Source organism: Gavialis gangeticus, unplaced genomic scaffold, assembly GCF_001723915.1.
Source record: "Gavialis gangeticus isolate Ggan-Ray unplaced genomic scaffold, GavGan_comp1, whole genome shotgun sequence".
NCBI lineage: Eukaryota > Metazoa > Chordata > Crocodylia > Gavialidae > Gavialis > Gavialis gangeticus.
This window is the reverse complement of record NW_017729011.1, coordinates 23542657-23563645: the sequence shown is the minus strand read 5'-3', so window position 1 is coordinate 23563645 and position 20989 is coordinate 23542657. Positions and strand designations below refer to the sequence as shown.

At 39.8% G+C, this 20989-nt stretch overlaps 1 protein-coding gene across 1 annotated transcript in view; it reads left to right on the top strand.

Moving 5' to 3' along the window:
- Positions 1 to 20989, top strand: part of TTLL11 (tubulin tyrosine ligase like 11) — a gene marked incomplete at its 5' end in the record, with an annotated part of 107150 nt that overhangs the window by 28692 nt on the left and 57469 nt on the right. The window contains 3 exons of the mRNA XM_019510316.1: positions 1913 to 2488; positions 4525 to 4620; positions 5184 to 5302. Coding sequence (XP_019365861.1) covers positions 1913 to 2488; positions 4525 to 4620; positions 5184 to 5302 — 791 coding nt within the window. The remainder of the gene's footprint in view (positions 1 to 1912; positions 2489 to 4524; positions 4621 to 5183; positions 5303 to 20989) is intronic.

Below are 20989 nucleotides of genomic sequence, written 5' to 3'. Positions count from 1 at the left end.
TAGTGGCTCCTAGCTTGTGCGGTATCGTCTGTCTGGTAACAAATCACTCATTGGTGGAAAACGTACCCTCGGGTATCTCAGGAAGGAGTAACAGTGGGAAGGCTTAAGTCACTGTGTGCATAACATTCCCTATGCCTGGAGAAGGGTGTCTGTGCCCAAAAGCTTGCAAAGAACAATTTTTCCAACTACTTAGTTGGTCTAATAAAATAAATCACATTTACCCAAAGAACCTTGTAACCCTATGAATGTGCTCTAAAGTCCGTGCCACATAACTGATGGTACTGAGTCTTGATAGCCTGCAGAGGAAGTGAAGTCGTGGCAGCAGAAAATGCTTGTAGACTTGACATGTGCTTGGCAGGTGATGAAGAAGATGGAGGTTTCCTATAATCATGAAGAAAAGATAGAGATAAAGGGACACGCCTCTTGATGCAGAAGCCTGTGTTCTACTCTGCATGACACTGAAGCATTGCACGAAGAGAGATCACTATCTGTCCTCAGTGCGTAGAGGGTCCTTTCTGTGCCAGCCCTCCTTGCAAATTAGGAGTTTGCCCACCAGTCTGAAGTGCCCGTCTTTCTTAGCCTCAACATTATGCTGAGGGTATGCTTTCAGAGTCCCAGTTTTTAAAGCTGTGTCTTTTTCAAATGTTGAAGAGCTGAGCTCCATTTCAGGAAAATAAGTTATGATACCAGTCTCACTGCTGCTGTACCCAGGCTATGCGGTATTAAAAACCGGAATCAGTATCAGAGTTATTGTCTGATGGGAAGAATGGGGCAGATGCATCTCATATTGTTTAAAGATTTCTGCCAACTTAGGCATTTGCTTTTGCATCTGTTGTGCTTATTTCATGTTTTGAAGATTTTTTTTCTTTGTTACCATTATAGCAATTCACTAGATTTACAGATCTGTGTTGTGCCCCAGCTAGCTTTGGAAACACAGCTTAAGAAAAGGCCATTTATGTTAATGTTTTTCAAGTCTGGAAATGAACTGACTTCCTTGTGCAGTGCTTACAAGCAAAAGAACTGGAGTTACTTTCATTAGGGCTGGAAATGTTCTTTCATCCTTAATACCACATTGCTGTTGCTAGGGAAGGTAAGCACTTGGCAAAAAAGTCTAGTGCATGTCTTCTGATTAAAACATTGGTTTGCACAAGTCTTTTTGAATAAAGGCACAACATGGACTTGTGTTTTACACATTAACTTTATGGTCGAGATCTGGGGAAGTGTTGGGAAGAGACTTCTTTCATGCCATTGTGGAATGATCTGACAATCGGACTGGAAGACATTCTGGGCTCTTGCTGGTGGGAGTATTGGATAACAGTGGATGCACAGTGTCTTCAGGATGACAGAGGATGTAACCCCACCCCCAGAGGATGTAACCTGGTGAAACCCAAATTGAATAAAAATCTCTGCCAGGCAGCTACCCTGTCTTCCTTTCTCTCAGTATCGTTTGTCTACAAGGCTGCTTGTTCAGGTTTCATGAGCCTCTCCTCCTGAGTAAGTATCAGATGCTGCACAAAAGCCTAGTCTCCAAACTAGATCTATATTAGTGAGTCATGTGCCGCAGTAGCAATCCTCGTTAACAAGAAGTGTTTCAAACAGAAGCGTCGCACTGTGCTGGAGGGAGGTTTCTGGGATCCTGTATACAACAAGGTTTTCTCTAGCTCAGTAACTCCCCATTCACCTTATTCGTCTGGTCTTGTGGATTTGTCAACATAAGTATCTTCCACTCTTACCTGCATTATACTTACCTCTCTTTGCTGTCTATGTGTAGTTTTTGCATGGGCTGCTTGTAAGTAGGATTTCTTTTGAGATGTCATAGCACTGAAGTTTTTCTTTCTGCAATAACCAAAGAATTCTTTCTCTGTATTTCATGGCCCTTATTAACATAATTATCTTCTTCCTTCCTTTGTAGGTTCGCATGATGAAAGAAAATGACCCAGCTTGGAAGCCCGCGTTCATTGTGAAACCTGATGGAGGATGTCAAGGGGATGGAATCTACCTCATTAAAGATCCCAGTGACATTAGATTGGCTGGAAACCTACAGAGCAGGCCAGCTGTTGTCCAGGAATACATCTGTAAACCACTGCTGATTGACAAGCTGAAATTTGATATCCGTCTCTATGTGTTACTGAAATCTTTAGAACCTTTAGAAATTTACATAGCCAAAGACGGACTCTCTAGATTTTGTACAGAGCCCTATCAAGAACCTACCCTCAAAAATTTGCACCAGGTATTCATGCACTTAACAAACTATTCACTGAATATTCACAGTGGGAACTTCATCCATTCAGACAGTGTAAACACTGGCAGCAAAAGGACTTTTTCAAGCATCCTCTACAGATTGTCTTCCAGAGGGGTTGACATCAAGAAAGTGTGGTCAGATATCATTTCACTGGTGATTAAAACGATTGTTGCACTGACTCCAGAACTGAAAGTTTATTACCAGTCTGATATACCAACAGGAAAACCTGGGCCAACTTGCTTCCAGGTAGGTTAGGAATTTTGATTTAGATGGTGCATTCCCATGAGAGTGCATCACTTTCTTTGCTGGTTTTCTTTCTATAATGAAATTGGAGTTCAATTATTTTTACACATGGATTAATTTTCTGTATGTTAAGTTCTTCTCATTAAAGCTTTCTTGTCATTCTGTTGTTGATTACTAGTGGGGAGAATAGCTTTATGCTGAACAGTGCCCCTTAAACATTCACAATCTAGAGTGTCACTAGAGGTACTTTTACCTCTACTCTGAAACAGTTGCCCTGAGTGCTTCTGTGGGTTTTCAGTCACTTGTAGCTGTGTTCACTTCACTAGGAAACTTCCGGTGGTTGTGCTGAGCAGATTCAATGCAGCACTGATACTGCTAATTTCAAATCTTGTCTATCAAAGATGCTTCAACTTCATGGTGATGACTATAGCATGTATATTTAGATAGAAGCATTTTGAAGGTCACCGATGACCAAAGGTACATGCTGGAAGGAAGGGCCTAACATTTATTCAGCACATTTCCTAGTGCTATTCTCTGGTTTCTTCCTACCAGATTTTAAGATCTGGGTGACCATCTGTATTGTGCACATGAAAGACTAACACTGGTTATTGCCACTCCCAGAAGTTAGGTGGTCTGTTACACTATGGTTTCTAACCCATTTGTTTAAGTGCTTTTATGTCTACTCTGAACATCTCATTAAGTTAGGGAAAATGTCCTCCCTCTGCTTGGGATTTTTGCTGTTGTTTTTTTAAGAGAAAAGGAAGAAAGTTGATTTGCATGAAATGTCCAACATCACAAGTGACCTTCCAGAACTGTAATTTGGGCAGGTCTTGCCAGAAAAATAGGTACAGGCTATGATTATATTAGCAAACTCTATCATTACAGTGAGAATAACCACTGAAGCAGCAATTTACCAATTAGTGTCTACATCTACAATAAAATGCTTTGCTGATAAATACATCTCAGACTTTTTTTTTCCTTCCCCACAGCAAGGAGCCACTAAACAGCAACAAATATGTATCCTAGTCACACATAATAACTAGATGAATCCAGTGGTTTCCTCTGTAGAAGAGTAGTGGGTTTTCATACATGCTTATGGTCCTTTGCAGTTTGTTAATAGCCTCCAAAAGGCAGCATTCAAGGGGCCATGTGCCATGCAAATCATTGTGTTTGCTGAAAAAGTATTGTCATGGGCAAAACAAAGAGATGTTGTGAAAATACAGGCAGTTTAATTTCCTTTCCCTTCTCCCCCACTCCCATCAGCCGCATAGGAGTGGCGTGTGTGTGTTACTGAATAATCTGGTGAACTGGAGACAGTGGTAGTCTCTTACCCTCCTTTCCACAGTCAGTATTCTGAACAAGATCTGCTAAAACACCAAGTTGCATCAACCAGTTAAGGGCAAGCAGGTGGTGTGTCCAGCGCGATTCTTTCAAAGGGGGACCCTCTGTTTCAGAGGTCAACTTGAAACTATTTGTTATGTCCAGAGGATGCTTAGATGGCTCAGCAAGGCCAGATGGCCATGCCAAAGAAACCCTTGAAGAAATCAGGGCCCTGTCATGGGAGGTGCTGTATAGATATGTTAAGAGAGTCCCTATTTCAAAGAGATTATTCTAAGTATCTAAGCGGACAAAAAATGTAAGAGATGGGTGAGGATGTGAGGCATAGATCAGGTCAAACAGGAAGTCTGGGGCAGAGCCAAGAAATGAACCCAGGTCTTTGTCTTAAGGAAAGAATGATAGGAATGAGTATTTCACCATTAAGTGTGGCCACCTGCCCACAAGTAGTTAAAGTTGTTTATTAAGACTTTGTGTGGGAATAGGGTTTTGGCCTGCCTCTTCTGCAGATGCGCCACCTCAAGTGTGGGGGTGAAAAACAAAGAATTTAGGTAACCTTCCTGGACTGTCCTGTGCCATCGATCAGGTAGGAGAACGGTCCTTTTGGATGGATACAGCATCTGCATAGAGCATAGCAGGAAGCAGAGTTCTCTAAAAAGCACTGGAGAGGGTGAAAGTAATGTTGTATTGTTTGTTATGCACAGATTTTAGGGTTTGACATTCTCCTAATGAAAAACTTGAAGCCTGTGTTACTCGAAGTAAATGCAAACCCCAGCATGAGAATAGAACATGAACAAGAGGTAAGATCTTTCAGCTTGACAGTGACTTTGGAATATAATTTTTTAAGTTTGGCTTTCGTGGTTTTTTTATTTTTGGGGGGTTTTTCTGTTTGTTTGTTTTTTTTGAAAGATGAAAGCTGTCTGCTAATATGAAACTAGTAAGGTTCTTTGTAATTCTTTGCTTTACAGTCACTGCTAATCTTATACTCTTGAAACATGACTTATCAAAATTGTGAAAGCTCTCCATCATCTCTGTCGTAAATATATTTATTCAACATCCCTTGCAGTTGAATTAATTATATTTAGGGGAATGCTAACCATTTCTTCTTTTGTTTTTGTACTTAATATAAATGGTAAAAGTGGTGGCTATGATCTTTTTCTCCTCCCATTTTTTTTTTTTTTTTTAGGGGGCTTGACTAAACTTGTCGTGTCATCTTGAATGTGTTAAAAGATCATTTTTATTGAAGTATTCTGTCGTGTCACTGTTATTTAAAACCTAAGGGCTATGATTAAGACTTCAGCAGCTTTATAATAAATAAGCAGCAGTTCTGCACTGAACACTTGTATCCTTTTGCAAATTAAAGCTTTCTCCAGGGGTGTTTGAAAATGTTCCGAGCCCCGTTGATGAGGAAGTGAAAGTAGCTGTGATCAGAGATACTCTTCGTCTAATGGATCCATACAAAAAGAAGAAAAAAGATAACCTGTAAGTATTTGGACTTCCTTTTCATTTTTTCACCATGATCTAAACCATAATCCTAATAATGAAACAAATCTTTGGGGTTTTACAACCTCCCTTTTAAACTTTTTCAGTCTTTAGCAAAGTAGTAGAATGTGGTGTAGGAGGTACAGATCTAATTAAGTCTCCATGGCTTCTTTTTTACACTTACTATGGTAGTATTTGATGATTTTGTTATTTTAATAACTTGAATTGATATTTGAGCAAATAATCTACTAATCCACGCTTATAAATTTATAAATTTGGTTCCCAGGCATCATCTCTGGTTCAGAGTCTTGAGACAACAGGGCAGACCCTACAGTGAGAGACTGCGGGACCTGAACCTATTCAGCCTCCACAAGAGAAGGCTGAGGGGGGACCTGGTGACCGTCTATAAACTCACTAGGGGGGACCAGAAGGGTTTGGGGGAGACGCTGTTTCCCCTAGCGCCCGCTGGCATAACAAGGAGTAATGGGCACAAGCTGATGGAGAGGAGGTATAGATTGGACATCCGCAAAAACTACTTCACAGTTAGGGCGGCTAGGAGCTGGAACCAACTTCCAAGGGAAGTGGTGCTGGCCCCTACCCTGGGGGTCTTTAAGAAGAGGCTGGATGCCTACCTGGCTGGACTCATTTGAGTCCCATTTCTTGTTTTGGGGTTTTGTTGTTCTCCCACCCTGGCGGGGGGTCGGGCTAGAAGATCTACTAGGTCCCTTCTGACCCTAAATCTATGAAACTATGACATAGGTTTGCGTATTCATTTGTTTTTGAGTCGCGTGGTATGCTGATAAATGACTCGCCATATCTGAGCTGAAATATGTGAAAATTTTATGTAAAATTGCTCTTTTGTTCTAATTAATGGATACACGGTTTTTAAAAACAGCTTATTGTATTCATTGGTCAGTAAGTAGAATAAAAGCCTTGCAATGGACTAAAACAAGGGGGGCGCATCTACACATTGCTGTACGGCACCATTGCTACGATGCCACACTTTAGTACTTCCTTTTGGAAGTACTAAAGCATGGTGGAGTATGGGCAGTTACATGATTAGCATGCCACTATGGCGATGTAGCTAGTGATCACGTGGAGACCCACATGATCACTATGTTGCCGTAGCACACTGTACGGCAACATAGCACATCACTACATCTCCATAGGGTGGCAACATAGAGAGATGCCCAGGGTGTCTTTCTGAAATGAGTTGCATCCCATACAAACATAGTAGGTGTCACTGGGTATTTATCTTCAGTATGTTGTTATGTTATATAAGAGCACCAGTGAAATGCTACTGCTGCTTCTGCGGTTAGGTTAACAGTCAACCACAGGGAGGGGAGGAGAAATAGGTCATGGGATCCTGAGTGTCTATGCAGCCATCACTTCGGGAGGCCTCCTATTTTGGCTGGCCTTGGCATAGAATGAGGTAGGAGATTCCTTGTCGGTATAAAGAGAATCTTCTTTGCTTTTTCCAGCTGTACATAAGTCTGCCCTCAAGATACCATATAATAGTTTCTCTTCACTATTTTAAAGTAAGAACTTGGCTGGTAATGGGATTTTGTATTGGAGCAAAAGTGATGTAGCTTGCACAGAAGTGTTTGTGGTGGGGCAAGATTAAGAGGAGAGCACAGTAATGCTTTCTGTTTCAGTGAAACCCTCATTTTAAGCAATTCCTCAGATTCATGTAAGAGGGAATGGTTTTTCACTTTTTTCACTTGCCTGTAGGCTCGTTTCTACTTTACAATATCTGCCTTGTCCTCTTCATGTCACTTAGCAGGAACTTAAACATGTAATTTATATTCTATGATGATTTCAAGGACAGTTTCACTATCCTGGTATTGAAAGAAATAGCAGAAAAAGTAGAGTTGATATGAAGGTACCTTTTGTACAGCTGGTAAACTCATAATATTTGACTTTCCAAGGAGCCATGTGATTTTGAGGAAGCTTTTCTTTAAAGTATAGTGTTTTTATGCTCATTTGTTGCTGTGCTCAGTAGTCATGCTGACATCATGAAGCAATCTTTCTCTAGTTTTGGCTATATTGAATGTTAACCCTTAATATTAAGTATATTTCAGGACTCTGGGCTGAAAAATAGATCTTGTTCTTTATGTAGCCAGCTGTATCTTCCTTTGTTTAATCACTGGTTATTCCAAGCATTTTATAAATATATTTAAGTATGGGATAAGAGATGAAACGTACAGTTACAAATAACTCAGTCAGTGGAGAACTGCAATATGTGCTTCGGATGTTTGCCCAAATGAGAAATCTTTTTACAGCACATTTTGACTGCAAAATAATTTATAACAGGATTATCCTGTGATGAGATAAACTATTGTCTCTTCACAGCATGAATTTATCATTTCTGAGGATAATCTGGTTACAAATGATGTTGTTACTGGGTATCTAGGTATCCTAGCCCCAAGACATTTACATTCATTGCTTCCCAGAGAGATTTTTTTCATATCTGATCTGTGTTCATAGCATATTTAACTTTTCATCTTGATGAATAGGAATTCAGGTAAACAGCTCTCTTTGCATCCAGAAAACATTTATCCCTTATTTTAATGTACCGTATCTTGATCTGATAATTGCATATCCCTGCTAGAATGTCTTTTCCAGAAGGATTTCAATTGAGGATCAAGACATTTTCATTGAAAACGTTAATTGACGGTAAGCTTGTGTTTGGAGTTTATACAAGTTTCTGGACTCGGGTGCTAGGATATCAGTACAATATGGTTGAAAAAATCCATTGCCCAGTGGAGATGGGTATTCAGAGGTTGAACAGAACTGTCTTAGAGACATTGCTGGTGTTTCAGGGTGGCTGATTTGGGTGGGGTTTCTTGTTTGAGGAGTGGCTCTTTGTGCAAGCTTCCAAATCTGGGGCCTCATTTGGATCACATACACAAGGTTTAAGCCAACTGAAAAACACCGGTCTAAAACACTTGTGGGAAAGGAATCAAGCACCAAATGCCTTTGCTGTTGTTAATAGCAAACAGTTTTCTGTTTTCCTTTTTGTCTCTCCCTTTTTGCCTGTTTCAATACATTTCAGTTGGTTCTAAAAATGCGCCTCTATTCCCTTTTTTTGCACATCCCTACCAGTTGTTATGAAAAGCTGACATTTGTGTTAGGGGGCAGTTTGAAGATTAGGGCAAAATAAAGTATGAGACCCAGGGGATTAAGCAACATTGTCTATTCTTTGCAGTATCACTGCTATTCCAGTTCCTGTTGACTGCATGTTTGTAACATTGTTTGGCCCCTTCAAGCCAGACAAGTGACACACACAGGCCTTCCTGTTTTGAAAGCCACCCATTCATCAAACACCTTGGAGTTTAGTTTTAGTGATAAGTTGTTAATGAACATTGATTTAAATAAAGTTTAGCATGGGATGTAACGCCCAGTTTGAACACATGGGGAAAAATTGAGAAAGAAATCACTAGCTGCAAATGAGCTGCTTCTTAGACAGGTGAATATTCTGCTGTGGGGATGGATTTGATTTCCCTCTAATTATTTCCTAGATTAAAATAAATGAAGCATCAAAATGAAAGTGAGTTTTAGAAATCATCCCAAAGCACTTCATTATCAGGAAAAATTAATAGGTCAGAAATATTCTGTAGTTTAATTTTTTTTTTGTTTGATGGAGCTTTGATTTTTTTTTTTCTATGAAGCGATATACTACATTGAAACTGTGAGTTATGCAGAATCAAAGCAGTGCATTTATTAAGCTGTACATCTTACTGACTTTCTCCAGCAACATTCAGACTTCAGATCCACTAAGAGCCAATTATTACCTTCACATTGCCAATAATTAGCAATTGAAAATGTACAGCCATCCAGATGGGGTTCAAGTAACTATACTTAAATACTTCTGCTAACTATGGTTACAATGTGTGTACTGAATTTAAAACTTGCTTAGCATTATGGTTCTTCACTTTTTCAGTTGAGAACACATTTGCTCCGTTGGGTCAGACCAAAGGGCCACCGAGGCCAGTATCCCTATCTCTGACAGCAGCAAGAAAGAGGTTCTTTAGTGTAAGAAACAGGGCTAATGCAGAGTGATCCCTCTTCTGTTGTACCTCCTGAGTTAGCAGTAGTGAATCTGCAAACACCTATGCTTTCAATTCAAGCACATATCCTGTGTAAATACATATGTAAAATTGCACAGGTGCTTATGTGGCTGGGGGCTCCATGTCGTATCGAGTAGCAGAGTAGATTTCTTTGTCATCTCAAAGCAGTGCCACTGTGTGCCCTAAAAAATCCAGGGGCTCAAAACAGAGTAAAAAGTAACATAATCTGAAAGGAAGGAGCAGAACCACTATGGCTTCATTGTACTCCATTCCCTTTGTTAAAAGGCGGTTACAGAAAAGTTTCTGGAAGGGCTATGCAGATGGGAGAGGAAGGAGCTAATATACTGCTTTGAGATCACAACCTACAGGTTTGAAATTTCTCTTCCTGTGGATCCCCAGACAGCTGGATTAGGAATTTATGCATGTAGACCTGAGCTTCAAAATCTCCTTACTCCCGAGAAGAAAAGTGAGTTGCAGCACCATAAAACTTCTGTCAGAATACTCTATAATGCTAGCCAGTATGTGCTATTTGACTATGACTAGGGAGCAAAAATAAATAAATAAATAAACCAAGGGAAAGTCTTATCACAATTAATGCAGATGGCTGCTAATCAAATGCATGTTTTTGTTGCTGCTTTCTCTCTTTTTACTCTCTCACTCTTATATAAAAAAAAAAAAAACCCCAAAAAAACAACCAAAAATGTGTCTAACTAAAAAGATAGTGGTAAAGGGTATAGAGAAATGTTCTTGTTGGGAATTTGCAAATAAATTCTCAAGAGCCAAAGTATCAGGTTTTCATTTTGCCCTAGCTTTGGTTTCCAGGCTTAATCCTCTTTTCTGTAGGCATCCTTAATTCAAAACCAGTGTTTCCCTCACAATTAGTAGAAATAAATAAATTAAATAAAGCACTAATGAAGCTACTAATCCATTAGTTTCATTTTGTGCGGCAGTATTGTTGTCATTGAATTTAAGGTCTGAAGGGACCATTGTAATCATCTAGACTGACCTCCTGCATAAAACCAGCCATAGAGCCTCACACTCTGGATGCATCTACACAAAACGTTTACTGCAGGTGACTAATTAGCTGCACAGTAAGCGTCTCAGCATCTACACATGCGTCTTTATTAGGCTGGAGTAAACTAATTTACTCTGCAGAGGATAATACTTATAAATGCAAGTACTATCCTGCTGCAGAGTGAAACTCCACAGCAGTGCATGTGTTGATGCCGGAGGGGCTGGTTGGAGCACGAGGGTGCTTAAGTATGGAGGCTGCCTGAACGCTAGCCCTGCACTGGAGCACCCTCGTGCTCTAGCCAGCCCCTCCACAGCACTATGAGCCAGGGCCAGCAGCTCTGGGCTGGTAGGCTGACCTCCAGGGTCCTCTACCAGCTGTGGCTGCTTTGACCTGTCTTCACATGCTATGCATGTATAAACTGCAGAGCTTATTGCTCCCAGGCACATGTTCAAACGGTGTTCCCAGGAGCAATAAACTGCAGAGCAATTAGCTTTGCTATTTATTCATGTGCAATAATAGCATGTGTAGGATGCACCCACTAATTCCTAAATTGAGCCAAATAACCTGTGGCCAAGAACTTGAATTTGGAACTCATCACTTATGGCATTTACAGATCTATCAAAACCTTTCAATAAATTCTTGTGGGATGATATTTACTGTGTGAATGGCCAACAAACACCCTGTACTCTTGATTTCTGGTTGTAGAACCACTGCATGCTTCCAATTCCAGAATTGCAACTTAAGTAATGTATTTTCCAGGTTTTGTTTAGTGGCCAAACTTAAGATATTCTGAAAACGTTGGTCTTGCACCAACTCGACTAGGTCAAAAAAGGAATTAGATTAACGTATTGAGGATGGATCCATCTGGAGCTATTAAACATAAAGGCAAAGGGTGTAAGCTTGGGTGTCTAAGGGTGTCCAGTCTTGGGACATCCCTAAACATACAGCTGGGAGGAGCTGACAGGATTCATCACTCTACACATACCCTGTTTCTTATTCTCTCACCTAAAGCATCTGCTACTTTGCTGCCATTGGAGACACGATATTGGGCTGGATGAATCTGTAGCCTGATCCTTAGGTTCTTGTACTGATGGCTTTGTGAAAGAATATTGTGTGTTCTGCTATGCAAGATTGAATGTGGAGTCCACTGTAAAACAGTGACAAAACATGTATTTTGGTTGTCATGTTTAGGCTATACATGGCATGGCATCACTTAGACTTTTAGCCTCGTAGTGTGTACGATTACTCTTCTGTATCTTGTAATATTAGTATGATGTGATTTATAAAGTTCCCTACGGGTCAATTTATTTTGTGGTTCAGGTACACTTCATGACCTATTTGAAGTGAAAAAAGTGACTTGATCTAATGGAAATTTACAGCTAAATAGATGGTCTAATGATGCTAAGCCATACTGAAGTAAATCAACTTTGCTCATGTAAACAGCAGTTTAATTAAGATAATCATTGATGCAAATCACTGTTCAGATTGTGCCTCCAATTGAAAATCCATTTCAAAAGGTTTTGCAAACTTTTCCTTTTTTGGTACCTAATTTTAAGCCTCCGTAGCGGCAATAGTAAAAGGTTTAAATTAAAATGTTTTAATAACCATTGCTTAATTGCAAGCAATTTATTCCTCTTCAAAAATGCATTGGTTTTGAGGACAAGAGTGTAGTCTTTTAGCAAACTTAAATGCGAATAGCACATTTTGCATATTCTCCATCAGATGTTAGAGGCAGATTGTTTGACTGGTTTTTAATTGGGAGCCATGTATATCATTTAGAGTGTGTACACTTTAAACATCTTTTGAAGATCATTCATATTAGCCTTAGCTTCTTCCTTCCAGCACTAATGATTTGCTTCCCCGTTGTGTCAAAAGGAAATATTTGCGTCATAGTTTATTAATGCTAATTAGCCCAGAGAAAATAAAAGATTTGTTCTTCATAAAGTTGTGCTGTTATAGTAATCCATATTTATAGTTACTGTTTAAATCTTGGTGCTTATTCTGGTTGCCATTTACGATCATTTGGATTTATATCCTGACATAGGAATATGCTGAATATTTTTCTATGAAGCTGGAAGCATTCTCTTCTTCTAACAGGGGAAACATGCATAGTGTAATGACACGTTCATTATTATTGAAGATATGAACAGGTCATGGAATAATACCTGCCTTTCACTTAAGAAAAATGATGAAGGTGCAGATCCACAAGTGTCATAATGCCTTTTATTCAGCACTAAAGTAACCAATGATGATAACAGAAATGAAATGCTTTAGAAACCAAGTGGAGTTTAATCTGTGGTTGTTACAAAGATGATCAATGCACTGTGCCCATAAAAATGAGTGTTCATTATGTGGTGTGATCCTGCTGTTGTACTGTTAGTCTGTATTACTTCTTGAGTGCTCATTGTCTGAAGAGACTACTGCCATGCTTTTCTGTTTTGAATGCAGCCTTGAATTAAATTTGTGCTGTTGTGGTTAATTTTACGTTCTCCAAAGATGCCTGATGCGTGGCACTCCAGCCCTATCCTTTGGATGTTATCACTCTGGCAAATGTCACATATGAGTGACTCTTTTGGAACTGGAAGGGCCACAATAGGGGATGTTTCAAGCTTTTTGGTGAGATCGATATGCAAGCATTAGTTGAAACCATGCTGTTCAGAGAGACGCATTACAATACTAATGTGCATCAGGTGTTCTGTCCCGTCCCCCCTCCAAACCAATATGTAGTTAGGAAGGAAATTTCAGTTAAGGATTTGTTGATCTTCCTGCACAGAAAAATCAGAAAATAAGTGGTGTTCCCACCCCCCGGAGGGACAGAATTGCTTCTCTTGCTGTGGGACAGCTTTGTTGGCCTCCGGGGGAGGAAAGATATACCCTGGATTGGATGAGTCTGGAGAAATGAATTTTTGTTCTTTATTTGTGAACGCTGTATTAAAAGTAGATATCACGACTACCTCACTGAGTGGCTGCTGTGGAAATAACTTATCTCAAGCTTGGGGGTTGTCAGATGGTAAGACAGTTTTCCTCTGTTTGTGACTGACGGGCCTTGTTCTGACCCCTGAGCTGTGAGCCAGAAAAAGACTTTTCTAAATTTCTAGACACATTTTTCTGTTGGGGTTATTTAAATTACCTTGTTCCACATCTTGCTAGTATAGTTAATGCCACGATGCTGAGAATTTATATGGCCTCTGATATTTGCATACTGTATTTGCATTTACCTTTTCAAAAAGCAATAAATCACTTAGGCTGTTGCATTTGTTTTATTTTTCAGATAATTTTCAGTCAGTTTCACAAATTTTCGCCTCCTGATGCTTGAGTAATGTTTAAAGGAAACGGAAATAAGGACTGCAGAAAGGCATCTCTGTGGGATAATTATCCTCAATTTTGATGAAAATAAACACAGTAGTCGCTGCCAAGAATTATTTTATCTCACTGTCCATATTTCTGAGATTCAGAATTTAATCAATCTTCAAAGATGAAATGCTAGTGTACGTACTCATTTCACTGCCTCCTATCCCTCATTTTTCATTTTAAAGGCTTATTTAAACAGATGTGTTTTTTGTTACAAAGTATGCATTTTGGCTGTTGCAGTATACCACGTTTCGGCAGTCACCCAGATATTTCTACCCATTGCATTGCTAGCTTCTGTAGAGGACAGTCTACCAGTCAGTAAGGAAAGAGGCATATGAATTAATTTAAAAACTGTGCTGTTATCACGGCAGCCAGCTTTCCAAAATGTAACCGATTTTTGTATCTATACAACTGGAAGCTGTCACAAATCTCTATGCAGACAGCATAAGATGAGCACTCAATAAATTAATTTATTGGGAGAAGTCATTAATAGAGATACAACATAAGCCTGCAGCATCCCCAAGCAAATGCTGTGCTGTCAAACTGTAAGGGCAGCTGTACTTATTCAAGACAATAAAACCCTAGACTAGTGCACTTCGCTTAATACTTTCTTTTTCCCTTTAGAGGCTATGAACCCTAGTGCACTAGTCTGATGGTCTGTGTGAAAGTAGCACTTTCTCTGCTCTGAGCCGGGTTTCTTTGGCCTGAGCTAGCTTTAACTACAAGCATGACTCTTTGAATCCCTGCCTGCTCCTTTTGAGCTGGCAGTCGCTCATGTCTACTTTGTGCTCTTGACACACAGATCTCATTCACTGACCAGTTTTGTGACCATCCTAGGGGATCACTCTGCAGGGAGCTGCTGGACCAAAATCTTACTTTGATCAAAATTTATATCACAGAAGATTTGTAGCCTTGTATTACTTAGTTTTTAAGTTCCCCCCAGTAAAACCCACAATGCTAGAATCATTCTTGCCATTAACATCTCAAAACTGTTTCCAGAAGGTCAGGTTCATCTGCTAAAAGTTCCCTCCTTGCTTAAGGAAGCCAAAAAGAGTCCTAAACAAGCCACTCGTCTCTGCTGTCAGAGCCATTTTTTACCCCCAGTTAATGCTCCTTTTTTCTCCCTTCAAGGAATAGTCCACTTCATCTCCAAAGAAAATAAATCTGCCAGGATAAATGGGTTTTACAGTTAGATAGCTGAGCATGATATGGAAACCATGCTGTGAACACAATGGAATGAAACAAGAGAGAGAAAATTAGCAGTCATTTTGTACATTGGAGATCATTTTAACACCAAAATCCCCTGAAGCCCAAGGTATGAAACCATGGTGTGCTACTACATCCTGTTCATCCTTGTTGCTATGCTAGATTTAGATATAGGTGTACACATTTAAGGTATTGAATCTGTGTAAAAAAGGGAAGTAAAGGCATGAATTAAAAGCATTGAGCCTGGTTCATCACTGCAGTGTTTCTTGTGACTCCATTAGATGCAGCAGTGAATTAACTCAGTATTCAAAAGGTAGACGTTCCGGTGCCCTTTATAGGACTAATTAACAAACGGTTAAATAGTCCATTTGGTTTAAAGAACTGGGGCTTAAGATAGTTGAAATTTTGCTCTCTGTTGCTTAACACTTACGTTAAACAACTTCCACCTGTATATGCCCAGAACTATTCTCAGCTATTATATTGGAAGCAAATGAGTGTCTAGAAGTCTCAGGTCTGTGTTCTGCTTTGGTCCTTCAGCAGGACACAGTCAACATTTTTGGATATCTGGTTCTGCCGACTTCATGACTGTCCTGAATGGCCTTTTTGAGCCACAGATTAATGCTTCAATCTGTTCTGATCCTCATGAAAATCTTTGTTCCTTTTGCTCTCCTGTAGAAGTTGGGTCAGGTTTCCAGACTCTAAAAATACCCCTATCCATCAGCTCTTCATTCTACAATATATTTTTTAAGTGCAAAAATACTGTCCACACTACTCTGTTGACACTGGTCATTCTTACCCCATTCATTCTGGCAAGCAACTTCATAGGTGAGTGGGCCATATGGAGGAAAGCATTCAATATCAACCTTTTGTCTCTCAGTATCTTGTTTCAAGTTGATGCGCAGAGACTGTGATGATGGGTAATGTTCACAAACGATGTCCATTTAAGTCTTGAGAAGCACTGATCTGAGTGCCGTCTCTGCAATCTTGCTCTTCCATTCCGACTTCTGCTTGTCACCCCCTCTTCCCTTGATGTTTACAGATTTTTCAAATAGCTCCCCTCTTCTGACCTCCTGCAAATTAATTCATGTGAAGTGGAGGAGGAACAGTAGGTGCTAGTGGTAGGGGGTCGTTTCACAATGGCTTTGAAAAGCATTTAGTGGTAAGTGCCCCGCAAGTTGCTTACTACATCAACAATTCATATGGTATTCAGGCAAAAAGTACAGCAGATAATTTGCTGCACATGCCCGGCAGCAATTGAATGATGATGACATTAGAGATGAAATCTGCTAATTGAGAGAGTGGGATATGGACAAACATACATTTTAGCTACTTTCAAAAAAGGGAAGGGATGCCACTGAGGAGAGCAAATGACCTGATAATATCTAAATGTTTGCAGAAGCTTGGAGCTTGTAGTGAAGCAAGTGAAAAATTGCCTCAATTTGACCCGGAATGGGGTTAAAATTAGTGGGGTTTTGCCACACTTGTATCCCTACCTGAGTGTGTAGCTACACTAACTGGGGCAACATAACAGCTTATATCAGTTTTTGTTATTGATAATAATTGTTGGATCTGTCTATGCCCAGGGATTGTTTCCTTTAATGGTCTTGCTTCATATTTAATGTTAATTTTTTTAATGACCTAAGAATTTACTCTTCAGGTGCACACATTGGGGCAGCAATGTATTTTCTTAAAAAAAAAAAAAAAATCAGATGTGGCACATGTATGTTAGAAATGTATTCAGCAATCCATATGAACACTTTTCTTTATCAAACCGTCAGGTTATTTTGTAATTAACCTTGAACTAAGACTCAGGAGATGCAGGTTAAGTTCTTGCCGTGGACTTTTTCTGTGACCCTGAGCATGTCACTTAATATACTCTGTCTCCGTGCTCCATCTGTGAAATGGAGAAGGTCTGTCTTGCCTAGTTAAATGGTAAGCTTTTCAGCGGAGGGGCTCTGTATTACTGTATCAGGGCCTGTTCTGCTGTGCACTGCACTTTATAGACATATATGCAATGCGCAGCAGAACAGGCCCCGATACAGGTGCTGCTATAGTACAAATACTAATTATTAATAACTGTGGGCTGTATGTACTAATCTTGCGGTAAAACTTAATTTTCTGAAAAAGAAAACCTGAGATAAGATGGCATACTTCACTTGGCTTCCAGGACTGCTACTAATCCTTCCCAGAAGCCTTTCTTTTTGCCATCTTGGAAGTGGTTATCGCTTCGCTTATGCTTTTACACCCTCTTTTTTCAGTAATTACTGCACAACATACTTATGGGTATTGCCTGTACAATGCCTTATGTTGTAAACTTAAATGCCATGTTGAGCAAAGGTTCTTTTGGACATTACAATTTAAAAAAAATAATAAAAGGATTATCTCTTCAGTCTTAGTGAGGTTATTTTCAGAAATTCATTCTCTACTTGACAGTTCTTTGCTCTTAATTAAGCAAATCAAGGGACTCCTGGAATGTCACTGGAGCTCACAGAAACATTACATGAAATGACTGTGCTTGGCAACAGATTCATTTGTGATTATTGCTATCTGAGTTTTCACTGTTGTGTAGGAGTGCTGCTACCCTCAGTCCATTTTTCTGCAGTTTATTGTGTGCATTGACTTCTGTACAGTGTCCTAAACACTTATTTTTTTTTACATAAATTCTCTCTATAAACTCCTCCTCCTACAGAGAGAATACATTCAGTTTTATTTTAAATCTCTCAAATGACCCCATATTGAGGGACAGCTGGAAGTGCCTAGAATGCACCCAGCAAACAACATGATGACAGGCCCAGTTCATTTAAAAATTTTAATGGACAAGAATTGATGTGGGTTGCAGAATTTTAAAAGGTTTAGTTTTCAGCACTGAAATTAATTGGCCTAAAAATGTAGCATGCTTTTTCAGTAATTGGTATGCAGCAGTGCCCCTAGCTCTCGCATTCACCTCGGTCTGTTTTTATGTTATCAGATTGCAAATGGAGACCTGTTGTCCAATTAGGGTTGAATCATAATGTTTTGAGAAACAGCTAATCTAATTAATTTTTTATCGGCATCTGTTTTCCTTTTCCCCCCCACTTTTTTACTCTAGTTCTTACTAAATATTAAGGGTTGAAAGTGAACTATAGACTATTACCTTTTTAAAAATGAAAAATGTACTTGTGTAATCTAAAATGATCAAAATATAGTATCATTTAAATCACTTAGCTATTCATACACTTATTAGATTTTGAGTTAATCATTAAGAAGCCTTTTGTCTTCCTCTTCTCTCCCTTTAATTCTCAGAAGGAAAGCAACCCCAACTACCTGCCTCTCTTCCTCTTACCTCCTGTACCCTTGCCACAAGTATCATCTATAATCTATGAACTGTGCAGAAAACTGGGGTGTGACCAAGAATAAATAAGAGAAGAGAACCAGGGCAGCTACTTGAAAGTGCACAGAAAGTCAGTGGGGCCGCAGGTGTCTAAATGAAGGCAGAAGATAGTTTAGTGTGTATAGTATATTGAGTTTAGGATTCCTTTATCTTGCATCTTTAATGTGGAGTCTGAAGCAACTATGCAGTTTTTCAAATCCTTATAACCAGGCGTAGTGCTTAGTAACTTAACTAGTCCTAGTAACTTCAGTGTTCCTGTAGTAATAAGCTTGGTTAGGGAGGGCTTGTGGTTTTGGGTGGTGTTTTAACTTTTGAGGCCATAAATGGAAATTGTAGACATTATTTTTCAGAAGCATTTGTTCTGAAGTTGGTTGAATCTTAGGGGAGCTGTTCGTTTTCCTCTGCCAAATACGAACTGGAAAGCAAGGATACTGGAGCAGTCAAATATTCAATACCAAAATATTTAAGGGTAGAAGTGCTGACACTGCAAAGTGGCTGTGCCTCCTTCTGCACTGCACTTTCCTATTATTTAGTAGCCTATTATAAAGTATTTAAATTAAACTACCAATATTTTTCATTTAAAGTTGGATTTTGCATTAGAATTCATTAACTGTTTGCAAAGGATTTCTTTCACAGCCCTGTGATTGAATATAGGTTTTTGGGTTGGCTTTTTTTTTTTCAAATGTTAATAATAATTTTAAATTCAGTATCAATAAATGCTGACATTGCCTGATCTAGGCACCACGGGATAATCCTGCTGTCTTTACTCAAGCTTCAATACAGCAAAGTATTTAAGTCCATGCTTGGGCGCAGTGCTGAATAGAGACAGTTAGTTAACTGCAGGCTCAGCCTGACCTGATGGAAGCTTCCACTGAAGCAGGTGGACTTTCTAACTCAATGTCAGGAATCTGGCTGTGTGCTTTTTGTTTTCTTACCTGGTTTTATGATGAAAGCAGTAAACTGTGTTTAGGCTTACCTTTGCAGAACTATCATCTCAGGGCATTTGAGAGAGAGAAATCACTGGTCCTTAGGGTCCTTTAGTCTTCGCTTCTCATCCAAAGAAGGGTTTGCTTAGCTTACCTAACACAAGAGACAAACCTTCAACGCTGAGAAGCGTCAGGGCCCTGGCTTTGCAGACTCAACACTGACGTCTCTTCTGCTGGAGGAGGGATAGTGTCTCTGGATTTAACGGTGGTTTAATTTCTAACCAATATTCAGTTTTATCTCTGGTTGTTTCTGGTCTCTCTGCCTCACTGGCCTGGGCATCCAACTGTGAAACAATATGTTTTGCCAAAGTGGGTTAATTTGGAAAAACTGAATATTCAAACTGCATTTAAAATGTCGACTGTATTTAAATCTAGATTGGGGGTGTCAAATGCATCGGGTCCAGCAGGCCAAATGAGTGGTATGGGTCCAGTCTGTGGGCCAGATCAAGCCCACAGACCGGCCCCATGTGCTGGATCCAGTTACAAGCTCCCTGGACCAACCCTATGTGCTGAGAGCCATGTGTGGCTTTAGCCCAAGACCTATGGACGACATAGCAGGCTGGATGATGGGGCTTCACAGGCCAGACCCAGCCCATGGGCTGTATCTTTGACAGCATGACTTAGACTGGACCCAAACTGAACCCAGTCATGCTTTGTGTAGCCCCATTGAAGATGGTGGCATCCCTTCAGGGAGAATTGTAGCCCAGCATGCTTGTTCTACAAGGAATCTGAAGTGTTGCTGAGTAGCCTGTTGGGAAAGTAACTTTCTACCTATGGAAGTTATTCAATTAAAATGTAATTTGTCCCTGTTACTGAGAAGAAATCATTCATTTCTTCTGCACATATTCTGCAAATGCCATCTCATCTCTTTCTCAGCCATAATGTATTAATCACGGCCTGTCTAGTGCCCAAAAGGAAAAGAAAAATGAACAGATGTTTTCTCTGTTAAGGGAGCTGCTCCATCTTTATTTTTTAATTTCATACATTTTTAAGACTGAATGCTGTGTCTTCTTTTCAGGCTCTGGCATAATTTACTCCTTAGTTTTCAGCATAGAAAGGTTGCAGCATTTTGAAGTTAATGAAGCATGTTGCCTTGTGCCTTCAGACTTCAAGTGTGAGCCAAAGACTACTGCTTTACTTGCAAAAATAGGCCTATTGATACTCTTTTAAATGGACTCCTTACATGAGGAAGGTGAATAGAGTTTAGCTCTGCGTGTCAATACATTGACCCCGGCTAACTCTCCAGCGTTGCAGATTCTTTCAGTGTGAGATTCTGCGATCAGCAAAAGGGGATCTTGGCTTCTGCTTACCACCATCATCTGCTCCACCTTGCTAGGTCAATTATTTGATTTCTTTGGACGAGATCTCCAGTGGTATGAAATGGAAGTAGGTCCCCTGACTTATACAAGCTGAAGATGCAGCCCGTCAACTGCACTTCCTGGCAGGTAGCTCTTACGACTTTTGGGGTCTGACAAGTTGTATTATAAACTGCCAGTGTAAAATAGGTTCATGAATGAAACATCTGACACTGTCTCTGAGTGAGGTTGTTTGGTGCAGGACTCGGTTTTTCAGTGATTTGTAGCAGTGCCATACTTGCAGCTGTTTGGGCTAAATTTTTCCATTCCTTTGCTGAATTGTGTGTGTGAGAGATTTTTTTTTTTTTTTTTGGGGGGGGGGGGGGGGGGGGGT